Raw genomic sequence first — 21,525 nt, forward strand, 5'->3', positions numbered from 1 at the left:
AAAGATTCATGTCCTAGGTCTTAAACATGGGCCCAGCGGCTAGGGAGCAAGTTCACACAACCTCACAGATTCTAATGACAGCCTTGGTATTGTCTGTTGAACCAACAAAGTCACTCATCACATCTTGTGTGTCAATTATTCAAAACTTTTATAAAGGAGAAAAATTTACTATACAGTGTATTAGTGGATGGTGATGATGATGATGGGTTTATTACTTTACAATGCTTTTCATATGGATCGTCTCACTCTCGACAAAAAAAAGTAACCTTGAAATATATTACTTATATATTATTAACAATATCATATTACCTTGTATTATATTAACAATAGATATTATTGTCCCCCTTAATACTGCTAAGGAAAGTGACACTCCACGACTCAGTGACATCCAAACTCAGTCAGCTACACAGCCCAGGACCTGGATTCGTGTCCATCCAGTGTAGATCATCCTGGCTTCCTCCCCAAGTCTCTCATTTCCTTTTCCTTTTTCACTTCTTCCATTAAAAAAAAAAAAAAAAAAAAAAAAAATGCTTCTTTTCCCGTCTTTGCTCTTATTGCCTTTACACTAACACTTGCAAATGCCCTTCAGCTCAGGGCGACTTCACCCCTCCCCGAAGACAAAATCTTTGCTACAAGTTTACAAGGAAGGGAAATGCTCCTGGGATCCACAGGGATCTTTAGGGTCCCCTGGGCTCTTCGAAGCCGTAGCGACACTTCTATTGGCATTCCCTGCTCTGATTCTTTTTAGATCCTGTGTTTCATAGTGCATATAATATTTACTTTAAACATGAGTAGTAAGTGCCTTTTGGCAGGCATGCTCAGTTTTCAGCTGATTTTAGGATTTTCAAAACTCCTTGTTTATCTTCCTTTGCATCCATTCATTGTGTCTGCTCCTGTAACACTTGGGCATCTGTCCTTTCCATTGTCATTTTAAATGAAGACATTCTGATTTCGGCAGAACCTGGAATTCTTAGTGCATCTCGAAGCACCTAACTCTAGCACACAGAATGAAGGTCCTACTGTGATTTGACTCGGTGTATTAGTTATGGTATCACAGTTACCAGACATGTAGCCCTGGCAATTATGACTGGTGGGTAACGCAAATGCTTCCTGCATGTTTCCACCTATAAAGTTGCTTTACAGCTTTCTTTAAAAAAAAAAAAAAAAAAACTGGGATTCATGAGCACCGTGGAGCAGAGCTAGTAGATGCTCCTCATGGAAGGGGGCTTGCACCAACGAGCTCAGTTTAAGCTGAAAATAGCTTAAGTCACGATTGTACCTGGTATACCTATCTGCTGAACACCACAGTTTTGTAACACCATGGAGTGTCGGCTGTTTACCATGGTAAGCTTATAGCTGACTCGGAACTGTGGCTCAATCCCACTGTACAAAATGCTCGTCCAGAAAGAACTCAGTTCAAAATAAAGTTTCTGCTGATTGTGTACCATTGTCCACAATTATAAACTCAAAGGTTTAGGAGTTGAACTGTTGTAAGCCTGAGACAGTCTATACATAGAAACATCAAGTATAACTCTGTTTCACCTCTAAGTAACTTTTAGGTTGACAAAGCATCTTGGTAAGACAATGAAAGGACATTTTTTTTTAAATTCCCCTCACAATCTTTAAAGTTAACTTTAATAGCATCGATAGTTTAAAAATATAGTACCCTAAAGTGAAGGGGAATATTTTGCTTTCAATTTTGTTTTGGTGTTAATCGTTTTTCACTATTTTTTTAACTTTTAATTTTTGTTTTTCAGTTTTTAATTTTGTGCATGAGAATAGTTTGCCTGAAGATGTTTCTATACTGTGTGCATGCACTGTCCAGAAGAGGGCGTCAGATCCCTGGAACTGGAGTAATTTGTGGGTCCAGGAAGCCGTACAACCTGAACCAGTCTGAAGCATGAAAATCTTGTTCTGAGACCAGCAGGAATTAAGACAGCCTCCTCTCTGCTCTGGGCCCGCATGTCCCAGTGTGTGTAGCCTTGCGACACCCCACCCCCCCAACCTCCACCACCCTTGAGGTAGTCACATAACCTGGTGGGCAGGTTACAAGTTAAACTTCCTCTCTCCTTATAAGGACATGTCCAGCAAGCACCTGGAATTCCTCTTCATGCAAATGAAGCATTCCCTGTACCTTGGCCCCAGCCAATGACCAATGACGTACACCCACCAAGAAAACCCCTACCCACTCCCCAAAGTTTATATAGCTCTTGACCTTCCGGGATACCACCTAATAAAGAGAACTGTTTCATTGAAAGCGGTCTCCAGAGAAGGCTGTTTATCCCACACTCATGCCGACCAAGGTCCAGCGCATCCTGGCTACGCGCCACTCCCTCTAGTGCAGCCTGGTGGGCAACATAGCTGGATACCCCAGGGGAGAAGTAACTGGTGTGTGACCCTTCAAGTTCGTGATAGGAATTGAACCCTTTACTCATCTTTGAGCAGTTGTGCTGTGCACTGGGGGCTATTCCTGGTGTGTAGCCTTCAAATTCAAGAGACATCCTCCCAAAATAATATTGAGAGATTTAACTAATTTCATTTCTGCCACAAGAAATCAGAGTGGGATCTTGAGCAAGCTGTTTCTTTGTCCTGGTTCCCTTTTTCCTCATCTGTGAGACAAAGAGTAGAAGTCCCCTTGATTGTTTTGAGACTTAGAGCTAAGGTACATAAAATGTGTATCTTCAGAAGAGCTTAACGGATAGTAAGAGTGACATGAATTAAAAGAACTATGATAGGTCTGGAAAGATACCTCAGTGGTTAAGAGCATTGGTTGTTCTTCCAAACGGCCAGGATTCAATTTCCAGAACCTATATGGGAGCTCACATAACTTCTGTAATTCTAGTTCCCGGTGATCTAGCACCCCCTTCTGGCCTCTACAGGCACTACACCCACATGGCACTCAGACATCCTTTCAAGCAAACCATCACATTATGTGGGAAAATAAATAAATAAAACCTCAAGATTTTTTTTTTTAAAGAAGACTGATGCTCCGTTTTGGGTGACTACACAAATGACTGGGGTCAAAGGTCAATTTCAGGCCAAGTACTCAATACAGGACATCCAAGAAAAGTTTGCATACAGTACCTTTGGATCCAGGATTGTTCCAAACAGCAAGATAAAGAAGCCCTGTGGAAGAAGATCCGATTACAATATGATGGTGGTAAAAAAAAAAAAAAAATAATAACAAATGCCAACATTTCTCACGCCCCTTCTATTCTGGCCATAAGAAAAGAAGTCTATCTAGTCTTCTCATTTCTTAATCTAAAGACACAATATCTACACATTTGTTCAACAAACATTGTCTAAAACAATGACAAAAAAAACTGTTGTTCAACAAAGACTTGTGGCCACTGCTCTGGCAGCTGCAGAGATGAAACAAAGCCCCTTGCTTTATGCAGGGACATGGTAGAAACGTCAGGTTTGAGTGACATGAAAATGTTTCTCACTTATCAGCAGCTGTTCTCCTAGGGATATAATGATTCAAGAGGGTTGTAAAAAAGATGCTAGGCCATGCAGGTGTGCAGTCAAGACACTTCCACAGCCCTGAGAAGAGCAGGTGTACCCAGTTGCTTATAATCACCTCACAACATGCATGAAGAGAAAGCCTCCATTCGTGGAAAGACAACTATCCTCCACAGCTACAATCCATTTGAGGTTTGATTTTTCTATTTTTACCTTTCCACTAAGAACAACACAAAAATCTCCCCCAGAAGAAGGAATTGCAGGCCACGGCCCCGATTTTCCCAATGAGGAGAAAAAAGTTCAGAAACCCGACTTTTAAAATGCTGTAGAGAGCGACGTCCCTTAGATGCACTTCTTGGATACTGAATGGCTTGGGTGGTGGATGGAGAGGGAAAGTAAGAAGATGTCCTTCCCTGTGGGCACTCCCTTGCTTGATCATTCTCATTGCATAAGTGAATGGGGGCCCAGTCAGAAGAACATGACTGGCACCATAAGGATGTTACAGCCAGTTGCCAAGCAGTGGGAACAACAGCCTGTTGCCACCACAATTTGGTGAGAACACAGCTTGCAGGTAGAGAATGACAGGAACCAGTGTGAAGCCAGGCAGTTGAGTCATTCATTCCTCCACTGTACCCAAATGCACCTTACACACATAGACAGTCCATAAATACCCAGGCTTGGTCTGCATGGAGATTTTATCAGACTGTATGTTTGTGTGAACTCTTCTTTTGGAAATGCTTTTGGTTATTTAATTTTGCTTATTATCGATGTGTGTGCACACATGCTCATATGTATATGTAGTTTGTGTACATGTCACTGTGGGTGTTCTGGCACACATGTGGAACTCCGAGAATTGTTCTCATGGTCAGTTTTGACTGTTCACGTTGTTGAGTCAGGGTCTCTCTTGTTTCTGTCATGTAGCATAATCCACACTAGCTGGTCCATGAGTTTCTGGCCAATTCTGTCTTGATCTCCCATCTTATGGGAGGAAGGCAACAGATGCTCACCATTCCATCTGGCTTTTTACATAAGTTCAAGGGATGGAGCTCAGGCTTGTCAGATTTGCATAGCAAGTGCTTTTACCTACTGAGCCATCTCGCTGGCCCTCACACTCTTAAGCCATTAACTCTAGTGTGAAATGTCATCTCATCGTTGACACAAATCATTCGTTTACAAGGTATTATTCTTGTAAAGATGCTTAGAACAGACACACCCCAGCCTGTTTTGGTACTACAGGTACATTTGAAAAATCAGAATATTAACAAAATTGGTCCTGGAACTATTTTTTTTTAATTTAGTATGGAGGTTTAAATGGGAATGCCCCACCCCACCCCCAGGCTAATTGGTTTGAATACTCAGTAGAACTGTTTGAAAAGGATTAAGAAGTGTAGTCTTGTTGGAGAAGGTTTGGCCTTGTTGAAGGAGATGTGTCACTGGGGGTAGACTCAGAGGTTTCAAAAGCCCATGCCAAGCTCAATTTCTCAGTCTCATCCTGGAACCTGCCCATTAGAATGTAAAGCTCTCACCTACTGCTCCAGCACCATGCCTGTCTGCCTCCAGCCGTGATGATCACGGACTAACACTCTAAAACTATCAGCAAGCCCCCAATCAGACGCTTTCTTTTTATAGTTGTCTTGGTCATGTGGTCTCCTCACAATACTGGAACAGTAACTAAAATATCTAAGAACCAAAATTGATGAATATTTCCTCTACATAAATTTGTGGGGTTCTGTTTTCATTTTGCTTTCTGGTTTTGGTTTGGTTTTGGCTGATGGACAAAAAAAAAAAAAAAAAACAAGAAAACAAAAAAACAAAAAAAAAAACCAAAACAAAACCACCTCTCTCCATAACAGTTTTAATTCCTTGGTGGTTGTTTTTATATTTGTATATTCAACTTAATTGACACCAGTAGTGATGGCACATACTTTTAATCCAAGCACTCAGGAGACAAAGGCAGCTGGATCTCTGTGAGTTCAAAGCTAGTCTGGTCTACATAATAAGTTCCAAGACAGTCAGGACTACATAGAGAGTCCCTGTCTCAAAATAATCATGTACATATATTTAATGACTTCATGTGGTTTCTTTGTGTGAAAGGGGAACTGGATATTGAACTAGGGTCTTTGGGCATGCTGAGCAAGTGCTACCTCTAAGCTGTAGCCCCAGCCCTAATAACTTTATTACCCAGCCTGAGTTTATATAGCCACAAATATGCAATGTTAAAATATTCCACTCAAATCACTTTTTGTTGGTTTCTGTCGCCTTGAAGAAAGTTTATCCATAGAGTTCAGTATCTAGCAGAGAACAGATGAGTGAATACATCTTTAAAAAAAAAAAAAATTCAGCAAGATCAGATTCTTCCCGTTTCGTTCAGTGGACAAAGAACAGTTTAAGCAGACAAGCCTGAAGTCTTCGCTCTAGTTTTAGTCTTTAATGGTTTAATCCTCCTACTAGGAAGTCACTCCCAGCCTGGAACACTGGTTCCTTCCAGTCTGGGCCAGAGCACTGAGCAGATCTTGGGTGGCAGCTCTGTCCCCAACCTCCAAGAACCCAGAGGAAGCAGGGATCCCAGGCGCTCGAATTCAGGCAGTATCTTAAGTAAGCAGACAGCAGGGCCCACCCTAAACAGGGAGTAACTGGGAACCAAAAGGACCCAGGAAGTCACTCCCGGCCTGGAACACTGGTTCCTTCCAGTCTGGGCCAGAGCACTGAGCAGATCTTGGGTGGCAGCTCTGTCCCCAACCTCCAAGAACCCAGAGGAAGCAGGGATCCCAGGCGCTCTAACTTGGACAGTGTCTTAGAAACTAGTTCCCAGATCTGAGGCCTGGATCAGACCTCTGCCAGGTCTGCCGTTGTGTTGACCCCGGATTCCACCTGAGACATACTGGAAGGTCCACTCAATCCAGAGCCACAGAGGAACAAATGAACTCAGAGCTTCAGACAACATATCCTGAGATATTCTAGAGGAGACACTGCACCCAGAACAGCAGACACCTAGCTGGACTACTACCTTGGAGGCACCATATCCCGAGGCATCCTAGAGGTACCACTATAATCAGTACAGCTGGAAAAGATCACAGAGACATCTGGACCCTAGGAGATCAAACACAAGCTAGATAACTAGAAAGACAGGCTTCAGTCAGAGACAGCAAGTACAGGCAGCACTAGAGTTAACCAGATGGCAAAAGGCAAGAGCAAGAACATAAGCAACAGAAACCAAAGTTACATGGCATCATCAGAACCCAGCTCCCCCATCAGAGCAAGCCCTGAACACCCCATCACACCAGAAAAGCAGGAATCAGAATTAAAATCACTTCTCATGATGATGATAGAAGGCTTTAAGAAAGACATAAATAATGCTCTCAAAGAACTTAAGGAGAGCACTGGTAGACAGATAGAAACCCTTAAAGAGGAAACACAAAAATCCCTTAAGGAATTGCAAGAAAATGCAACCAAACGGGAAAAGGAATTAAACAGAACCATGCAGGATCTAAAAATGGAAGTAGAAACAATAAAGAAATCACAAAGGGACATTGCCCTGGAGATAGAAAACCTAAAAAAAAGATCAGGAGTCATAGACACAAGTATCACCAACAGAATACAAGAGATGGAAGAGAGAATCTCATGTGCAGAAGATACCATGGAAAACATTGACACAACTGTCAAAGAAAATGCAAAATACAAAAAGCTACTAACCCAAAATATACAAGAAATCCAAGACACAATGAGAAGGCCAAACCTAAGGATAATAGGTATAGATGAGGGGGAAGACTCCCAACTAAAAGGACCAGTAAATATCCTCAACAAAATTATAGAGGAAAACTTCCCTAACCTAAAGAAAGAGATGTCCATAAATATACAAGAAGCTTACAGAACTCCAAATAGTTTAGACCAGAAAAGAAATACTTCCCGCCATATAATAGTCAAAACATCAAATGTACAAAACAAAGAAAAAATACTAAAAGCAGTAAGGGGAAAAGGCAAAGTAATGTATAAAGGCAGACCTATAAGAATTACAACAGACTTCTCACCAGAGACCATAAAAGCCAGAAGATCCTGGACCAATATCATACAGACCCTAAGAGAACACAAATGCCAGCCCAGACTACTATACCCAGCAAAACTGTCAATCATTATTGATGGAGAAACCAAAATATTCCATGACAAATCCAAATTTACACAGTATCTCAACACAAAACTAGCACTTCAAAGAATAATTGGTGGAAAACTCCAACACAAGGAGGGAAACTATAACCTAGAAAAAGCAAGAAAGTAATCTTCCAAAAACCCCAAAAGAAGATAGTTACACAAACATATCTCCACGGATGTTAGCCCAAAAGCTTGGATTAGTGAAGACTCAACCCACAGACCACATGAAGCTCATGAAGAAGGAAGACCAAGAGGGGATGCCTCAGTTCTACTTAGAACGAGAAACAAAAATGCTCAAGGGAGCCAATAGGGAAACAAAACATGGACACATAGGGAGGGACCCAAGACTCCAGAGGTATATGTAGGGGAGGATGGCCTTGTCGGACATAGGTGGGAGAGGAGTTTCTTGGTCCCATAAAAAAAAAAAAATGAACACACAGTGGGGGGGTGGATGATGTGAGGGTGGGGAGAGGATAGTGGGGGGGGGGTAGGTGCAGTCACTGCCTCATGGAAGCATGAGGAGGGGGATGGGATAGGAGGTTTCTGGGTGGTGGGAGGAAGTAGGCTAAGAGGATAAAATCTGAAATGTAAATACTACAACCAATTTTAACAAGCGGGGAAAAAAAGTCTTCAGAACCAACATCTTTAAAAAAAAATGTCAGCCCCCTGGGGGTGGGAAATTTTTTTTTCTTGATACTAAAACTTGTTCTGAGAATTGTATATTGCAGAATACACAGCCTTGGTGTATCTACTCATCAAGCATACTGAGCAGACCTGCCCAAACCTCTGATGTCCTGGAATTCCATCTGGATTCAGTGAAGACACAGCATTAGAGGCTTATCAACTTACTCTTCCCCCCCACCCCTCTTCTAAAATCTCAATGCTCTTAATCAGCATGAAGAAGTTAAAGAAGAGTCAGCGCCCCTATTCCCTGAGCTTGGGGACTAATGTGGTTAATAATGGTCTGTCTTTCTAGGGACAAGTAGTGGTTTTGTTGGAACAGGGGGGATTAGCTAGGACTTATTGCATAGCCATAACCTACTGGTAGAAATCTGTATAATTATTATCAAGATGAAGTTATAATTTCTTAAATGGTACAAAATTTACTTTGATCTCAAATTTAAGGTTTTCATTGGTACGAGCCTCTTATTAATATAAAAATGAGATGAATATTGATACGCTCATGGGCATTGTGCCTGTATAACACATTTAGGAATACAATGCCTAGACCCAACCCTTTTTTAACCTTTTTAACTGATTTGGGACGCTTAACCTATGAGTTAAGGGACTATAGCAAATTCATATTTTTGAGTTTATTGTTAGGGTGTTTCCCATATTTTATTTAGAAATAGCTGAGAGGAGTGAACAGACAACAGTCCAGGTTACCTTACATGGATAGTTGGTTTTCAAAACATCAGAAGTCCATAGAACTGATGCTACAAATATTTATATATTAATGTTCATATTGATTAGAGACCTGTCTGCTCCTGACAGCTTCCTGTCGTGGATTCTAAGAAGAAATTGAGCATCCTTGGAGTTACTCCAGTTGTGTGGTAACAGCCACTAGGCAAGAATTGCCTCTCTCCATCTACAGACAAATTACTGTCCAGAAAAGGACACACATGCAGAATAGTCGACTGATTATATCTGCCTAGACAGAGTAATCAGTCCTTAATAATCCTTCATCACCAAGGTCTGTCAGATGATTCTGGGCCAGAAGGCTGAAGATTTGATGCTCCAACGTTCGGTAGTATAGGGGCTTTTCAGGTGCTCAGAGGTCTCTATAAATTGGCTAAGTTTTAGAAGCTATGCTTTGTGCTTCCCACAATTATAGTTAACTCAGTCATTCTGGATTTCTGATGGGGTTGAAAACTTACAGCTATTTACCATAAGAGAAAAGATTTGAGTGGATGGTCGTCAGCTGACATTCATCCTAAAGCCAGGTTCAGAACTAAATGTTTTAGTTAGGATAAATGACAGAGGTGCTGGTTAGTCAACAAAAGGATGGATGGGGTATTAGGACTATCTTGTACCTCACTGGTACAAATTGGCATAATTATGCTCTAATTGTATTTTGAGAGAAAAGTTTCATTTTAACAGGAAGGGTGATGTGTAGGAGGAGTTAAGGTAGGAGGAGTTCTGAGAGGAAGAAAAGGAGTAAGAGGAGAAGGAGGAGAGGAGAAGCTAGGTGATGAAAGAGAGAAAGAGGGGGGAGACAGGGAGGCAGATATTCATGTATCTCCACCAGTCAAAGATAGTTGTTATATCTAGATTGGTCAGTGGGTTACACCTCTGATTGAACAATTCCAAACTTATAACGCTTATGATTAACATTATTTTTTTAAAAATGTATAAATGCAAAAAGGAAAAGGGGGCATGGGATAGGGGTTTTCTAAGGGGGGGGGAATGGGGAAAGGGGATGGCATCTGAAGTATAAATAAAATATCTAATAAAAAAATAAAAAAAAATAAAAAAAAATATTCATTAAAAAAAAAAAAAAAAAACCACAGCTGTGACAAAAGACTCTGTACTCTGTCCTGACATACACATCTAATAAAGACTTGCTATCGGGGAAAAAAAAAAAAATCCTCTTACTAAAATATCTTTGGGAGATGGGTTCTCCCAAAATCCCACCCAGCCCATAGCCCTCAGTAAACAGGGGTGAGAATAGGGGCAGCAGTGACTGTGAACTGTGAACCCGAGGCAGCCGCTGGCTCCATACCAGTATTTCCACAGTCAAAAGGCTGGCCAGGCTGTCACTCAATAGGGATATTTCTGTAGAACTGGAATCAGAAAAGCTTTAAAAGGACCTGCCTCCTCTATCTTCTGCCCTCCCAGGCTATTTTAGAATTCCTCTCAGTCTACCTCAGCTGCCTCTCTCTTCTTCTCAGCCCAAGCTCCACATTTGCTGCTGCTTCTCATTCTGTTGGTTGTATCTGACTGATGTGGATCCATGCCCTCCTCCCTCTCCTCCCTCCCTGAGCATCCTAGGAGGTCCTGATTCAAAGATAGGCAAATAAATGATGAAACACATAAGTAAATAAATCGGACAAAGACGTTTGGGGGATGTATGACTATTGACTGTTGTTTATTCTCCTTCATTTCCTTGTAAATCTGTGTCATTGAATTTTCCTGATGGCTGTGTCCGTAACCAGCTCACAAAATTCCTAAAATATAAGACAGCTTCCCCGAGCCAGTCTGAGCCAGTTTAGCACTACCTCCAAGCAGACAGTGTCTAGCCCTCACTCACACCAGTTGGCAGCTGGTCACTACCTCACGGATACTGGCACCTCAATGACTTCATCCTTCTCCTTGCCAGGAATCGAGGCAGAAAACGACTTGAGTTTCAAGTTGATCCTATTACAAGTGAAAACGCCCACGATATCAAAACACAAGTGCTCACAATCCAATCTAAAACAAGAGACACGGTCAGGTAGCCCGAGGGGAGCAAGGAAAGAAACTGTTGTAGAGTGACACCAGTGTTTATTAAGGGTTAGTGGTGGTTTGAGTAGAAATGGCCCCCACTGACTCATGTGTTTAAATATGTTTATCTCATAGTGAATGGCGCTATTAGGAGGTGTAACCTTGTTGGAGTAGGTGTGGCCTTGCTGGAGGAAGTGTCTTACTGAGAGCAGGCTTTAAGGTCTTACAAGCTCAAGTCTGGGGGGTAGCTGGAGAGACAGCTTAGCAGTTAAGAGCACTGGCTGCTCTTCCAGAGGACCCAGGTTCAATTCCCAGCACTGGTGTGGAGACTCAAGACTGTTTGTAACTCCAAGATCTGACACCCTCACAAAGACATCCATGCAGGCAAAACACCAATGCACATAAAATAAAAACAAATTTAAAGAAGTAAGTTCGAGTCTGACCAGTGTGTCAAACAGTCCTCGTCTGCTGCAGATGGATCAAGATGTAAAACTTTCAGTTTCTTCTTTAGCATGGCATCTGCTTAGATGCTGCTATATTTTTTGCCATGATGATAATGCATTAAACCTTGGAAATTGTAAGCCAGCACCAATAAATATTAAATAAATATTACCCTTTATAAGAGCTGCCATGGTGTCTTCTCACACCAATGAAACCCCCACTAAGACAGGACGTATGAAGAATAAACTGAGGATGTGTTAAGCTGAAAGTTAGAAATGCTAGAGTCTTACCTCAGTCCCATCGATGACTAGTTTTGTAAAGGTTTATAATGGCTTGATAATTACTAATATCACTATAAATCTAGGCTTTCTATTGAAATGTAGAAAATAGCCAAGATTTAGAATGTTATATATGTCCTACTTTTTAAGGTGCTATCCAAAGCATCAAATATTTACTATAAAATGAATCATTTATATTCACATTTTAAAATAGGAAAATGAGTAGATAACCTGACTTAAAGTCTCTGTTACCAATTGGGTAAAACATATATTTGAAAATACTTCTCCTGCCTACTCCACACACTCAAAAAGAAAAGTATAGCTCTTTGGGAAACTAAAAGTTTTCTTTCTAATTGCTTGTAATCTTTACATTCAATATGTTTAATTTCTATCAAGAAGTAAAATGTTAAATAGCAAGTACTATCCTAGACATTAACTATACATAGACACAACCGGCAAAGAATAAAATATGATTTTCAGTGTCAAGAAAAGCTGTATAATAGCTATGATGTAGTTCAGTGGGTAAAGCAGGATCCACCAAACCCCAGTGGCCCTGACTTTGACCACCAATATCATATACGCTTGAAAGGTACATAATAATCTACACACGTTTTGAATTCTTCTAGTAAGTGTATATTTGTATTAGCATACAGAATCTGGAAAGGATACACATGAAACTGTGAGCATTTCTTAATCCATCAAGCATGAAGAGAGTGGAAAGAAATGATCACTAAAGCCTCTTTGTATAGCTTGCCTTGTTCAAATAAGGTGGCATCCATACCTGTCTAAAAACTCTAAGTAGCAAAAAAAAAAAAAAAATACTACAGACATAAAGACATAGCACCTCCAGCTCCAAGACTAAATTTTAGAAGAGGTGATCAACTAATTTCTAAACAGTAACAACTCAGGGCTGGGGATACAGCTCTGTTGGCAGAGTATTTGCCAAGCGTGCCTGAAGCCCTGGGTTGGATGTCCAGAACCTCATAAATGGTGCGTGGCTGTACACACCTGCAATCCCTATACCTGGGAGATGCAGACAGAACGAACAGAAGTTTAAGGTCATAGTGCGTGCAAGGCCAGCCTGGGATACACAAAACTCATCTCAAAAAAAAAAAAAAAAATCCTCAACCTATTAACAGGAGTTTATGGTCTTTAGTACCTAATTTTAATATCTGAACTTTCACTTTCTAAGCACCTCTTGGAAATGGCAGCATTACGCTCTCTTCCTGGATGAGAAAAACATGCTTGCAAAAAAAACTAAACATACAAAGATCATGCTACGTGTTCTCAGTAGATAAGAGAGTCAGAATTCAAGTCCAGGCCTTTCTGAAGCACGTATTTTTGTCTATCTCATTGTCTTACTAAAGCGTGATACGTGAGCTCCTACCCACAAAACCGCTACACACACTCTCCCGATTCAGACTCTATCGCAGCATCTGGACTTACCTGCAGTGCATTGAGTAAGGAGAAGATAATATGGAAGACCAGGGAGCGGCCATCAATGACTGTGGCTATTCCGAATCCCCATGTCAGCCCCAGCAATGGTGTGAGGATGGCAATGTTCTTACAGATCCTCACAATGGCTCTTACTTCCTGGAACATGGAACTACCAATGGCAGCTCTCTGAGTCTTGATGATGACCAGTGTGACTGTAATCAGGTTTACTACAACAATGGTCAGAGCTGGGACTACAAAGGCCAGGAGAGCCTTGGTCGTGTCCCAGTTAAGCCAGCAGGCCTCAGGCCGGAGGTAGCCTTTTCCAGGCTCTGTAACAGCAAGTGTGATAACAGCAATGATCAAAGGGCACCCATAGCCCACGGAAAACAGAGAGGCCACCAGGCATGACTTGGGCAGAGTGTGGAACACGATGAGAATTCCATAGAGGATGAGAAGAGCCTTGGCGAGCATCCAGAAAAACACAGACAGGTAAAAGAAGTGAACGAAGAATGTTGCAGCCACACATCCATTGTGGTGTAAGATTGGGCCACTGAGGAAAGAAGCCACGATGAACCACGCATCAGCCATCAGCAAGGTGACTGCAATGTTAGCGATGCAGAGGTGACGTAAATATGAGATCTCTGTCTTTGTCACTTGACTCCAGACCAAGGCCTCAATGGCCAGGCAGATGATCAAGCTACAGATAGAAATGCCCAGGCCCATGTATGTGATATAAGTTAGAACTGGGCTCTCCAAGGTGTTGGGAGACATTAGAATGGAGAAAGAAGTAACTAACTTGTTCGGCCGACAATGGCAAACAGCTTGCCGGGAGTTTTCTCGAATCATTTTACAAGCGCTCTGGTCCCATCTGCTCTCCAGGGAGTGCCAGCCCACACACTGGGACTTCCTCTCTCCAGATTTTCTGATCTTTTCAAATATCAATGAGATGTTTTTAAGCTCCTTAGGCAAAATGACAGACAAGACGAGCCCATTCACGGTCATATTTTCCAAAAGACTGGCCTCCAGAATGGCCCCAAGAGTTGGGAAAGCAATACTGATGACCTGGAAAGCAGAGGGTACCTTCTGAAGCTCTTCAGTGTTAAGCAGGACCCTCCCAGTGACATTATCATTCGTATCATTAATTCGCATTGAGAACGTGAAATTCCTCCCAGGCCTGCCCCTGGACACGACAGTACCCATGGTATGAATGAAGACATGCGGTATGTCGAGATGGTCCTTCATAAATAACTTGCTGGCAAATGAATTGATTGATTGAAGCAAGACACAGCTGCTGTTTCTGTCTTGGATGAAGGTCCAATTTGATATGCATTTACTGTTAAGAATATGGTTGGCTATGATGCTGTAACTCTGCCAAAGAAGAACCGGCATTAGTCGTGAGCCACTCTTTGAAACTCCCAAGACATACAAGACTTGCTTTTACGAAGTATGGTCCCCTAACCAGCAGTGTAGGTACTCCACCATACACCCCCTTGGAAATAGAGACTCTCACACCTCACCCCAAACTCAGTGGGTCGCAGTCCATATCTTAATTGAACCCCTGGGTGACTTGTTTATACAGTACAGCTTAAGTTTACTTGCAGGTATGTCCAAATTGTGGCCCACAGGCTGCATGCATCCCGTAATAGCTAAAAATGCAGTCCAACTAATTTGTAGATGACAATACCATATCACAATGTCAGAAGGTTGGACAGGGGCTCAGAAACAGCTCAGTCACTAAAGGCCTTGACATTACAAGCATGCTGACATGAGTTCAGATCCCCAGCACCCATGTAGAAGAGGGAGAATATGGCACATTTGTAATCCCAAAAGTGGGGAGGCAAAGACAGGTGAACCCCAGAAGCTCATTTGGCCAGTCAATATATCCAAATCAATGATCTGCAAGATGAGCAAGAGACTTGGAAAAAAAAAAAAAAAAAAAAGATGGAAAGAAACTTAAAAAGACATTTGGCATTGACCTCTGACCTCCACACATGAGTACACACACACACACCATTGCATACCATTTAAAGGATTTGTCTGCAAAGCAATTCCCTGCCTTGCTTTCTTCCTATTTGTTCAATGCCTTCCTGTAAGAGCTGAAGGTATGCAGCTTTTACATGCACCCAATTGACCTGTCAGAGTACCCATAATGTAGTTGACATCTGTTGCCAGGCACATCGTAGGACCCTGTATAGAAATACACTGAAAACTGGGACGTGACCTCAGAAGCTGAGTCCTCCTTCACTACTCTACTTTAAGCCTCAAAATGAAGAAATGAATCCAGTTTCATTTTACACTTAGTCCAAAGGTTTGGCCACTTGTTTTATGTTCAACTAGTTCCCATTTTAGCGACTTGTTCTAACTCACAAAGAATATAAGTCCTTTCTTGTGCATAACCACCAATATTTCTTCAACATTTTCAGTAGCTTACATGTGCTTTAGAAAAGCAGACTCTGGCTCCTAACTGACACTGAACCTCACAGAACAGACTTAACCCCTTGTAGACCTTGACCTTTAAAGACACAAGCAGTCATAGAATCAGCCCTTCACAGCCTTGGGCCCTCACAGAATCTTCCCCTTGTAGAGTCAACCCTTCAAAGACTCAACATCTCAGGGACTCAGCCCCTCACAGACTCAAGCCATCACAGACACAGACCCTGGGGGAAATAAAAATAAATAAAGCCTACCACAGAACCAATTGGTATTAATTAACCAAGCGGTATAACTAATCTCTATTAATGTGTCTTGACCCAATATGTTAATTTTATTCTTTTGTTTACTGTTCTTCATTCCATAAGATTCATTGAGTGCTGACTATGTGGGACATTAGAAATACTGAGGTGGGGAAAGTAGTTCCCAATCCCTGGGAAGCTCAGAGGGTATTCCAACTAACCTAAGTTCCTTCCCCCAAAGAGATAACCCACTGTTGGGTCTGCAAGGCCACTCACCTGCATCTTTTCCTCATTGACGTCTTTGGTTAGCGTTGTTGAGATGTTATGTAAGAGCTGTACCACCACGGCAATGTTCCCCGGCATCCAAGGAGAATTCTTAATGCCTTTGATCATACAAGACAAATCCTTTGGACACATTTGCATCAATGTATCCATTATGGTTTTAGATTCTCTTTGAAACATGTGTGTACGTGTAGTTGATTCAGATGATTGTACTGAATATAATTCCTTATCCTCCTGAAAACAGGAGCAAAGTGAAGGAATCCTTTATTTGTCTGTGTTCAATGCAAAGGGACTTCTGATAGAATTTAGGAGAGCCCTATCATACAATTGAGTAGCACACAATATGCTTTGATTTGTCATTTCCAAACTTGCATCTAGGATAAAATAGCTTGACCAACACCAAGATGTATAAAGTAAAATATAATTCTGAATTTCCCAATGGAAATGGCTCCCTAATCTGATCTTCTGAAAGTGCACCTGTTTTCTTTAACACATCGCTTCAGACACTCCCTGCTTATATACATTTTGTGTATATCTTATATATTCATATGGATTATTATTGCCACTTAACTTACTTTTATATTCCCAAGAGATGAACCAAGCGATGCCATTTTTATTTGGTTGGTTGGTTTGGGTTTTGGATTTTTTTTTTTTTTAATAGCAGGCTCTGTAGTTAAGAGCAAGTGCTATTCTACCAGAGGACTCACAGTTCATTTCCCACGCCGGGTAGCTCACAGCTATCTACAACTTCAACTCCTGGAAACCTGGTGCCTTTGCAGGTCTCCACATCTTATGAAGATCCTGATAGAGCTGCAGCTTCTCATCTAGTGAAGTCTGAGGTACCGCCCAAATTTCATGGATCTGACAAGTTGGAGCGGGGCCGGGGTGGCGGGGTTGACTAGTCAGTGAAATGCACTGGGAGTACCAAAGCTTTGGGTTATTTTAAAGGCTGGAGGCAAACACAGAGAAGTTGACAGTGGCAACTCGAGATGCCTCTCTCTGCTCTGCCCAAATGACCAGGCTCCTAACCCGCCTGTGTGGGAAAAGATACACTCTACTTTCAGATCCCCAACGTGAAGGGAAAGGAAATAGGCATGTACTTATACACTCGCGGACAAATGACCGATTGCTGCTGTGGAAGCCTGTCTTCTCCCCCTTCTGCAGCCCCACTTTACTCAGAGAGCTCACAGGAGACTCCATGATACAGGAGAAAGGACATTACCTCAAAGATGCTGTGGGCATTAAGCGTATGGCAGGTCTCAGTGACTTTGTGCCATTTCTTGGCCTTACAGGCAAATTTCATGTTGCCCTCACTGTTTGGAGGACAAGACTGAAAGCAGGGAGTGGCATTGTTCTTACAGACACCATCACAGACACCTGGGAAAATAAAAGACAGCCGTATCAGATAGAAAGGTCTGAGGTCGGCCGTGGCTGCATCTACCGGTCAGTAAGGTGTCGCTGTTGCAAAGGCACATCCCATTCTGTACACATGGGCATCTTGGCAAAACTGAAGATGATTAAAAATGTGTTAGTAGTCATAACATGGTTCTGAAACAGGATCCTGCTGTTTCTGACAGAACCACACACCAAATTTCCATGTATAAAACTGTCTCAAGTGTAAACTCCTCCCATTAAGTAAGAAGGAAGAGCCCTTGGGCTATTCTGAGTCACCCTCCCATGTCCATAGAGACCCCTAAAGACTTTCTCATAGTCCTAGAGATAATCAGGTCAGCTCTAGTTTGGAATCCACTCCCCCTGCTTCTAATCCAGAGCATTATAGAAAGCCCCATGGTCAGTGAGACCCATCCTAGTCACTGCCCTGGTTTGAATTAGCTTGATGAGAATTCTATAACAACGAAGTCTGAGACTAGAGGAACAGAGGATGCTGAGAAGATAAGACACAACAGATCAGGCCTGCAGTGGTGGCACACGCCTTTAATCCCAGCACTTGGGAGGCAGAGGCAGGCAGAACTCTGAGTTCCAGGCCAATCAGGGCTTCACCGAGAAGCCCTGTCTCAAAAAAAAATTAATTAGATTAGTTCACATACTGTCAATTATGTATATTGCTTCTAAAATCCAGGTGTTCAGGCAGTGGTGGCACACACCTTTAATCCCAGCACTTGGGAGGCAGAGGCAGGTGGATTTCTGAGTTCCAGGACAGCCTGGTCTACAGAGTGAGTTCCAGGACAGCCAGGGCTACACAGAGAAACCATGTCTCGAAAAATCAAAAAAAAAAAAAAAAAAAAAAAAAAAAAACAACACAAAAAAATGTAAATAATCCAAGTACAAATGTAATCTATCAAGGTGTCTCATCTCTCATGCCATGAGCCAGCGGCCTGAGGGTAGCCTGCCATCACAACAGACGATCCAACTTCTGTGCAGTTGGTAATGCTGCCAACATACCATGTGGCCTGGACATCACATTCTCCTTGCTTTTGCTGGCGGCCTGGAAAGAGAAAAATCAAAATTCACAGCAAAATCAAGTGTCAGCATGTAAAACCGTTGGCTCATTTTAGTCACAGACAAACCACCAGGTCTGAGTCAGCTGTGATGCACACAGCCACCAAAGCCCAGATGTCGCAACTGGCCTGATGACTTTTCCTTCCACATTTCCCACCAGTGCCAGAAAGTAGGACTGGCCCCTCCTCCCAATCATAATTCCCTATCATTACGGTTTATACCCTGAACAGAAATCACCCTATGGGCAGAGAGACATTTCCTGGAAAGTTAATGGAGGCTTACTTTGCTTGTATGGGCCCCATTGAATTATGAGAGATCATGCCACATGATCACATGTTCACATGATCATATTTATCCAATTTTCAAGGACAAAATAGTCTAACTGCCTGCCATCTGTTGAGACTATCTTTTTTTTTTTTTTTTTTTTTTTTTTTTTGGTTGCTCTATGTTGTCCCTCCCCCCTTCACACTCTATCCTGTTTGGGGTATCTCTAGAGTGGTGCATTTATTAATGAAATCCAGACAAGGAGATAAGTAGGGAATACATTTCACTGGATTTAGCAGGATATACTCATGTAGTTCATAGTCACTTCTAAATTATAAGAACATTGATGCTTACATGGCATTAATCCAAAATTATTTATAGGGGCCCACGGAGGAATAATAATGTTAAGTGCTGTGACCTCTTGCAACTCTATAGAAAGAAACTGGAAGTTTTCCCAACTTTTATAGAAATCTCACATATTCACATAAAACTGCTAATAACAAGCGGGGGAAAAGTGTTATTTCCTAACTAGCAACAATAAAATGTATAGGGTGATGCAAAAGAAAAGAACAGGGAGAAGCAGAGATGACTCAACTAGTAAGGGCACCAGCTGCTCTTCCAGAGGACCCTGGTTCAATTCCAACCACCTACATGGGAGCTCACAGCCATCTGTAACCACAGCTCCAGGGCCTCCTAGGGCACCAGGCACACACATGGTGCATAGATATACATGCAGACAAAACATCCATATACATACAATAAATGTTAGAAAAAAGATTTTTAAAATAAAAGGATGATCTTTCTATTCTTATATATAGAAGAAATTATAAACTCACTAGTACGCAAAATGGAAGAAAATACAAGTATAGCTTTCAGCTCAGGAATTATTAATTATTACCAGTATTATTTTCACCGAATGTACTACTGAATAACACTGAGTGATTTCTGGATCCCTTTAGCAATTCTGTTTGGAATTTATTTTGATTCTTTATCTCATTCTAAGAAAACGCTCACTTTCATTTTGTATTTTGTATTTTACGTTAATCTTCTTTGATGGAGTCCCTCACATGCCTCCCATCCACCTATGCAGATCTGGCTATCCTGAGAGAGTATGGTCTAGAAAAAGCCTACCAGAGTTCAAATCCTAACAGTGTCACTTGAGAGAAACAATTCACCTATTTATGTCTCTGTTTCTCTATCGGAAAGCAGAGCAGGTGTTACTGCATTTATGGAGAATAAGTTCACACATGGGAAACCCATAGGGCCACCCTTAAATGTGTGAGATCTGTTTATGATTTGGCTGCTGTAGTTATTCTGATGCCAAACAGTGGTCACACCGAGCTCATGCTTCACCCTGCAAAGCAGTCTTTTCAGATTGAGTTCTAGGTGACGTAACCTTTCCTCTGCCTTCTGACGAACTTATTAACCACACTAGCATACACCACTGCTTACTTAGCCAGCCTCAGCTTACCCGGCCTGCTACCGTTCTAGTCTTTTCCATGGTATCCTTCCAGTTAAACTTGAAGTTTCTTAGAAACATGATTGTGTGCCGTCTTCCTTTACGCTCTAAGAAAATTACTCAAGGTCTTTTATATATATATACTTGTGTAAGAACATGTTGGTATGCGTGTGTACACTCACAAATACAGGCTTGCATATGTTAATATGTGTATAGGAAAACTGAGGCTTCCCATATCTGAACTAAATAAGTGCCCTCTAGTGGCTGGGAAGAGCATTGTCCATGGCTGCAACTTGTATTCCAATATTCTGTTTTTTAAACATTTATTTAAATAAATAAATGTATGTGAGTACACTGTAGCTGTCTCAGACACACTAGAGGGCATCAGATCCCATTACAGATGTTTGTAGAGCTACCATTTGGTTGCTGGGAATTGAACTCAGGAACTCTGGAACAGCAGTCAGTGCTCTTAACCACTGAGCCATCTCTCCAGCCTGTATTCCAATATTTTAACTATTGAAGAAGAAGTAAAATTTCTGAACATTGCTGTTTGACAGACACATGAGATTCATTTTATTTTTATTAACAATATTAAATAATATTGCTTATGTCATCCCAAAATAAGACTGAATGTTCCCTGTTTTTTTTTTTTCCCACCAAATAAAACTATGGAGAATCTAAATTGGGCATTTGGGGTCTCTCTGTAGCTGAGAAGAAATCACTGAGTGAGGAATTCATGAAAGAGAATATCCTTGTACTCACCAGGGTATGGTGGCCTCTCATTTTTATTCATGGGAACAAATCCCGAGAGTTTCAGTCAACAGAGTTACATTGCTTCCAGTAAACCAGAAGCCTACAATAATATTTCTAGAGATCTTAAAGACTTCGTAGTCCAGTCCAACTTTCTTATCTTTAGAAACAAGAATGCAGAGATTAACGTAGATGGGTGACCTGGAGAAGGCCATGTGGGGAATTCCTCCTATTCCTGTGATTAGAAATTTGTTCTCCTAATTGCTGCAGCACGGCTCTTTCCAGAGGTTAGAGGTCAGACCATGTTTAGGTTCAGTAGGCAGAGGGGATGGGTGGCAGGAACTAAAGGCCTCTAAAGTCACCCAAAACTCATACTGACATAGCCATGATCTGCGATATACCAAAATCAAAAGCTATGTAAGAGCCCTCGTCACAAAACAAACTGCAGAGA

The 21,525-nt window shown here is 41.7% G+C and overlaps 1 protein-coding gene across 2 annotated transcripts in view; it reads right to left on the bottom strand.

The window, feature by feature from the left end:
- Nucleotides 1–21,525, bottom strand: part of LOC117722449 (adhesion G-protein coupled receptor F2) — a 49,165-nt gene that overhangs the window by 7,874 nt on the left and 19,766 nt on the right. Inside the window, exons 3-7 of one of the 2 annotated variants that reach the window (XM_034521617.2) lie at nt 18,545–18,587; nt 17,364–17,518; nt 16,136–16,375; nt 13,197–14,555; nt 3,085–3,126 (exon numbers count right to left, since the gene is read on the bottom strand). In XM_034521617.2, the coding sequence (XP_034377508.1) occupies nt 3,085–3,126; nt 13,197–14,555; nt 16,136–16,375; nt 17,364–17,518; nt 18,545–18,587 (1,839 nt within the window). Of the gene's footprint in view, nt 1–3,084; nt 3,127–13,148; nt 14,556–16,135; nt 16,376–17,363; nt 17,519–18,544; nt 18,588–21,525 lie in introns of those variants that run through there. The other variant, XM_076915232.1, reaches the window with a different exon arrangement.

Source organism: Arvicanthis niloticus, chromosome 17 (genome assembly GCF_011762505.2).
Source record: "Arvicanthis niloticus isolate mArvNil1 chromosome 17, mArvNil1.pat.X, whole genome shotgun sequence".
Lineage (NCBI taxonomy): Eukaryota > Metazoa > Chordata > Mammalia > Rodentia > Muridae > Arvicanthis > Arvicanthis niloticus.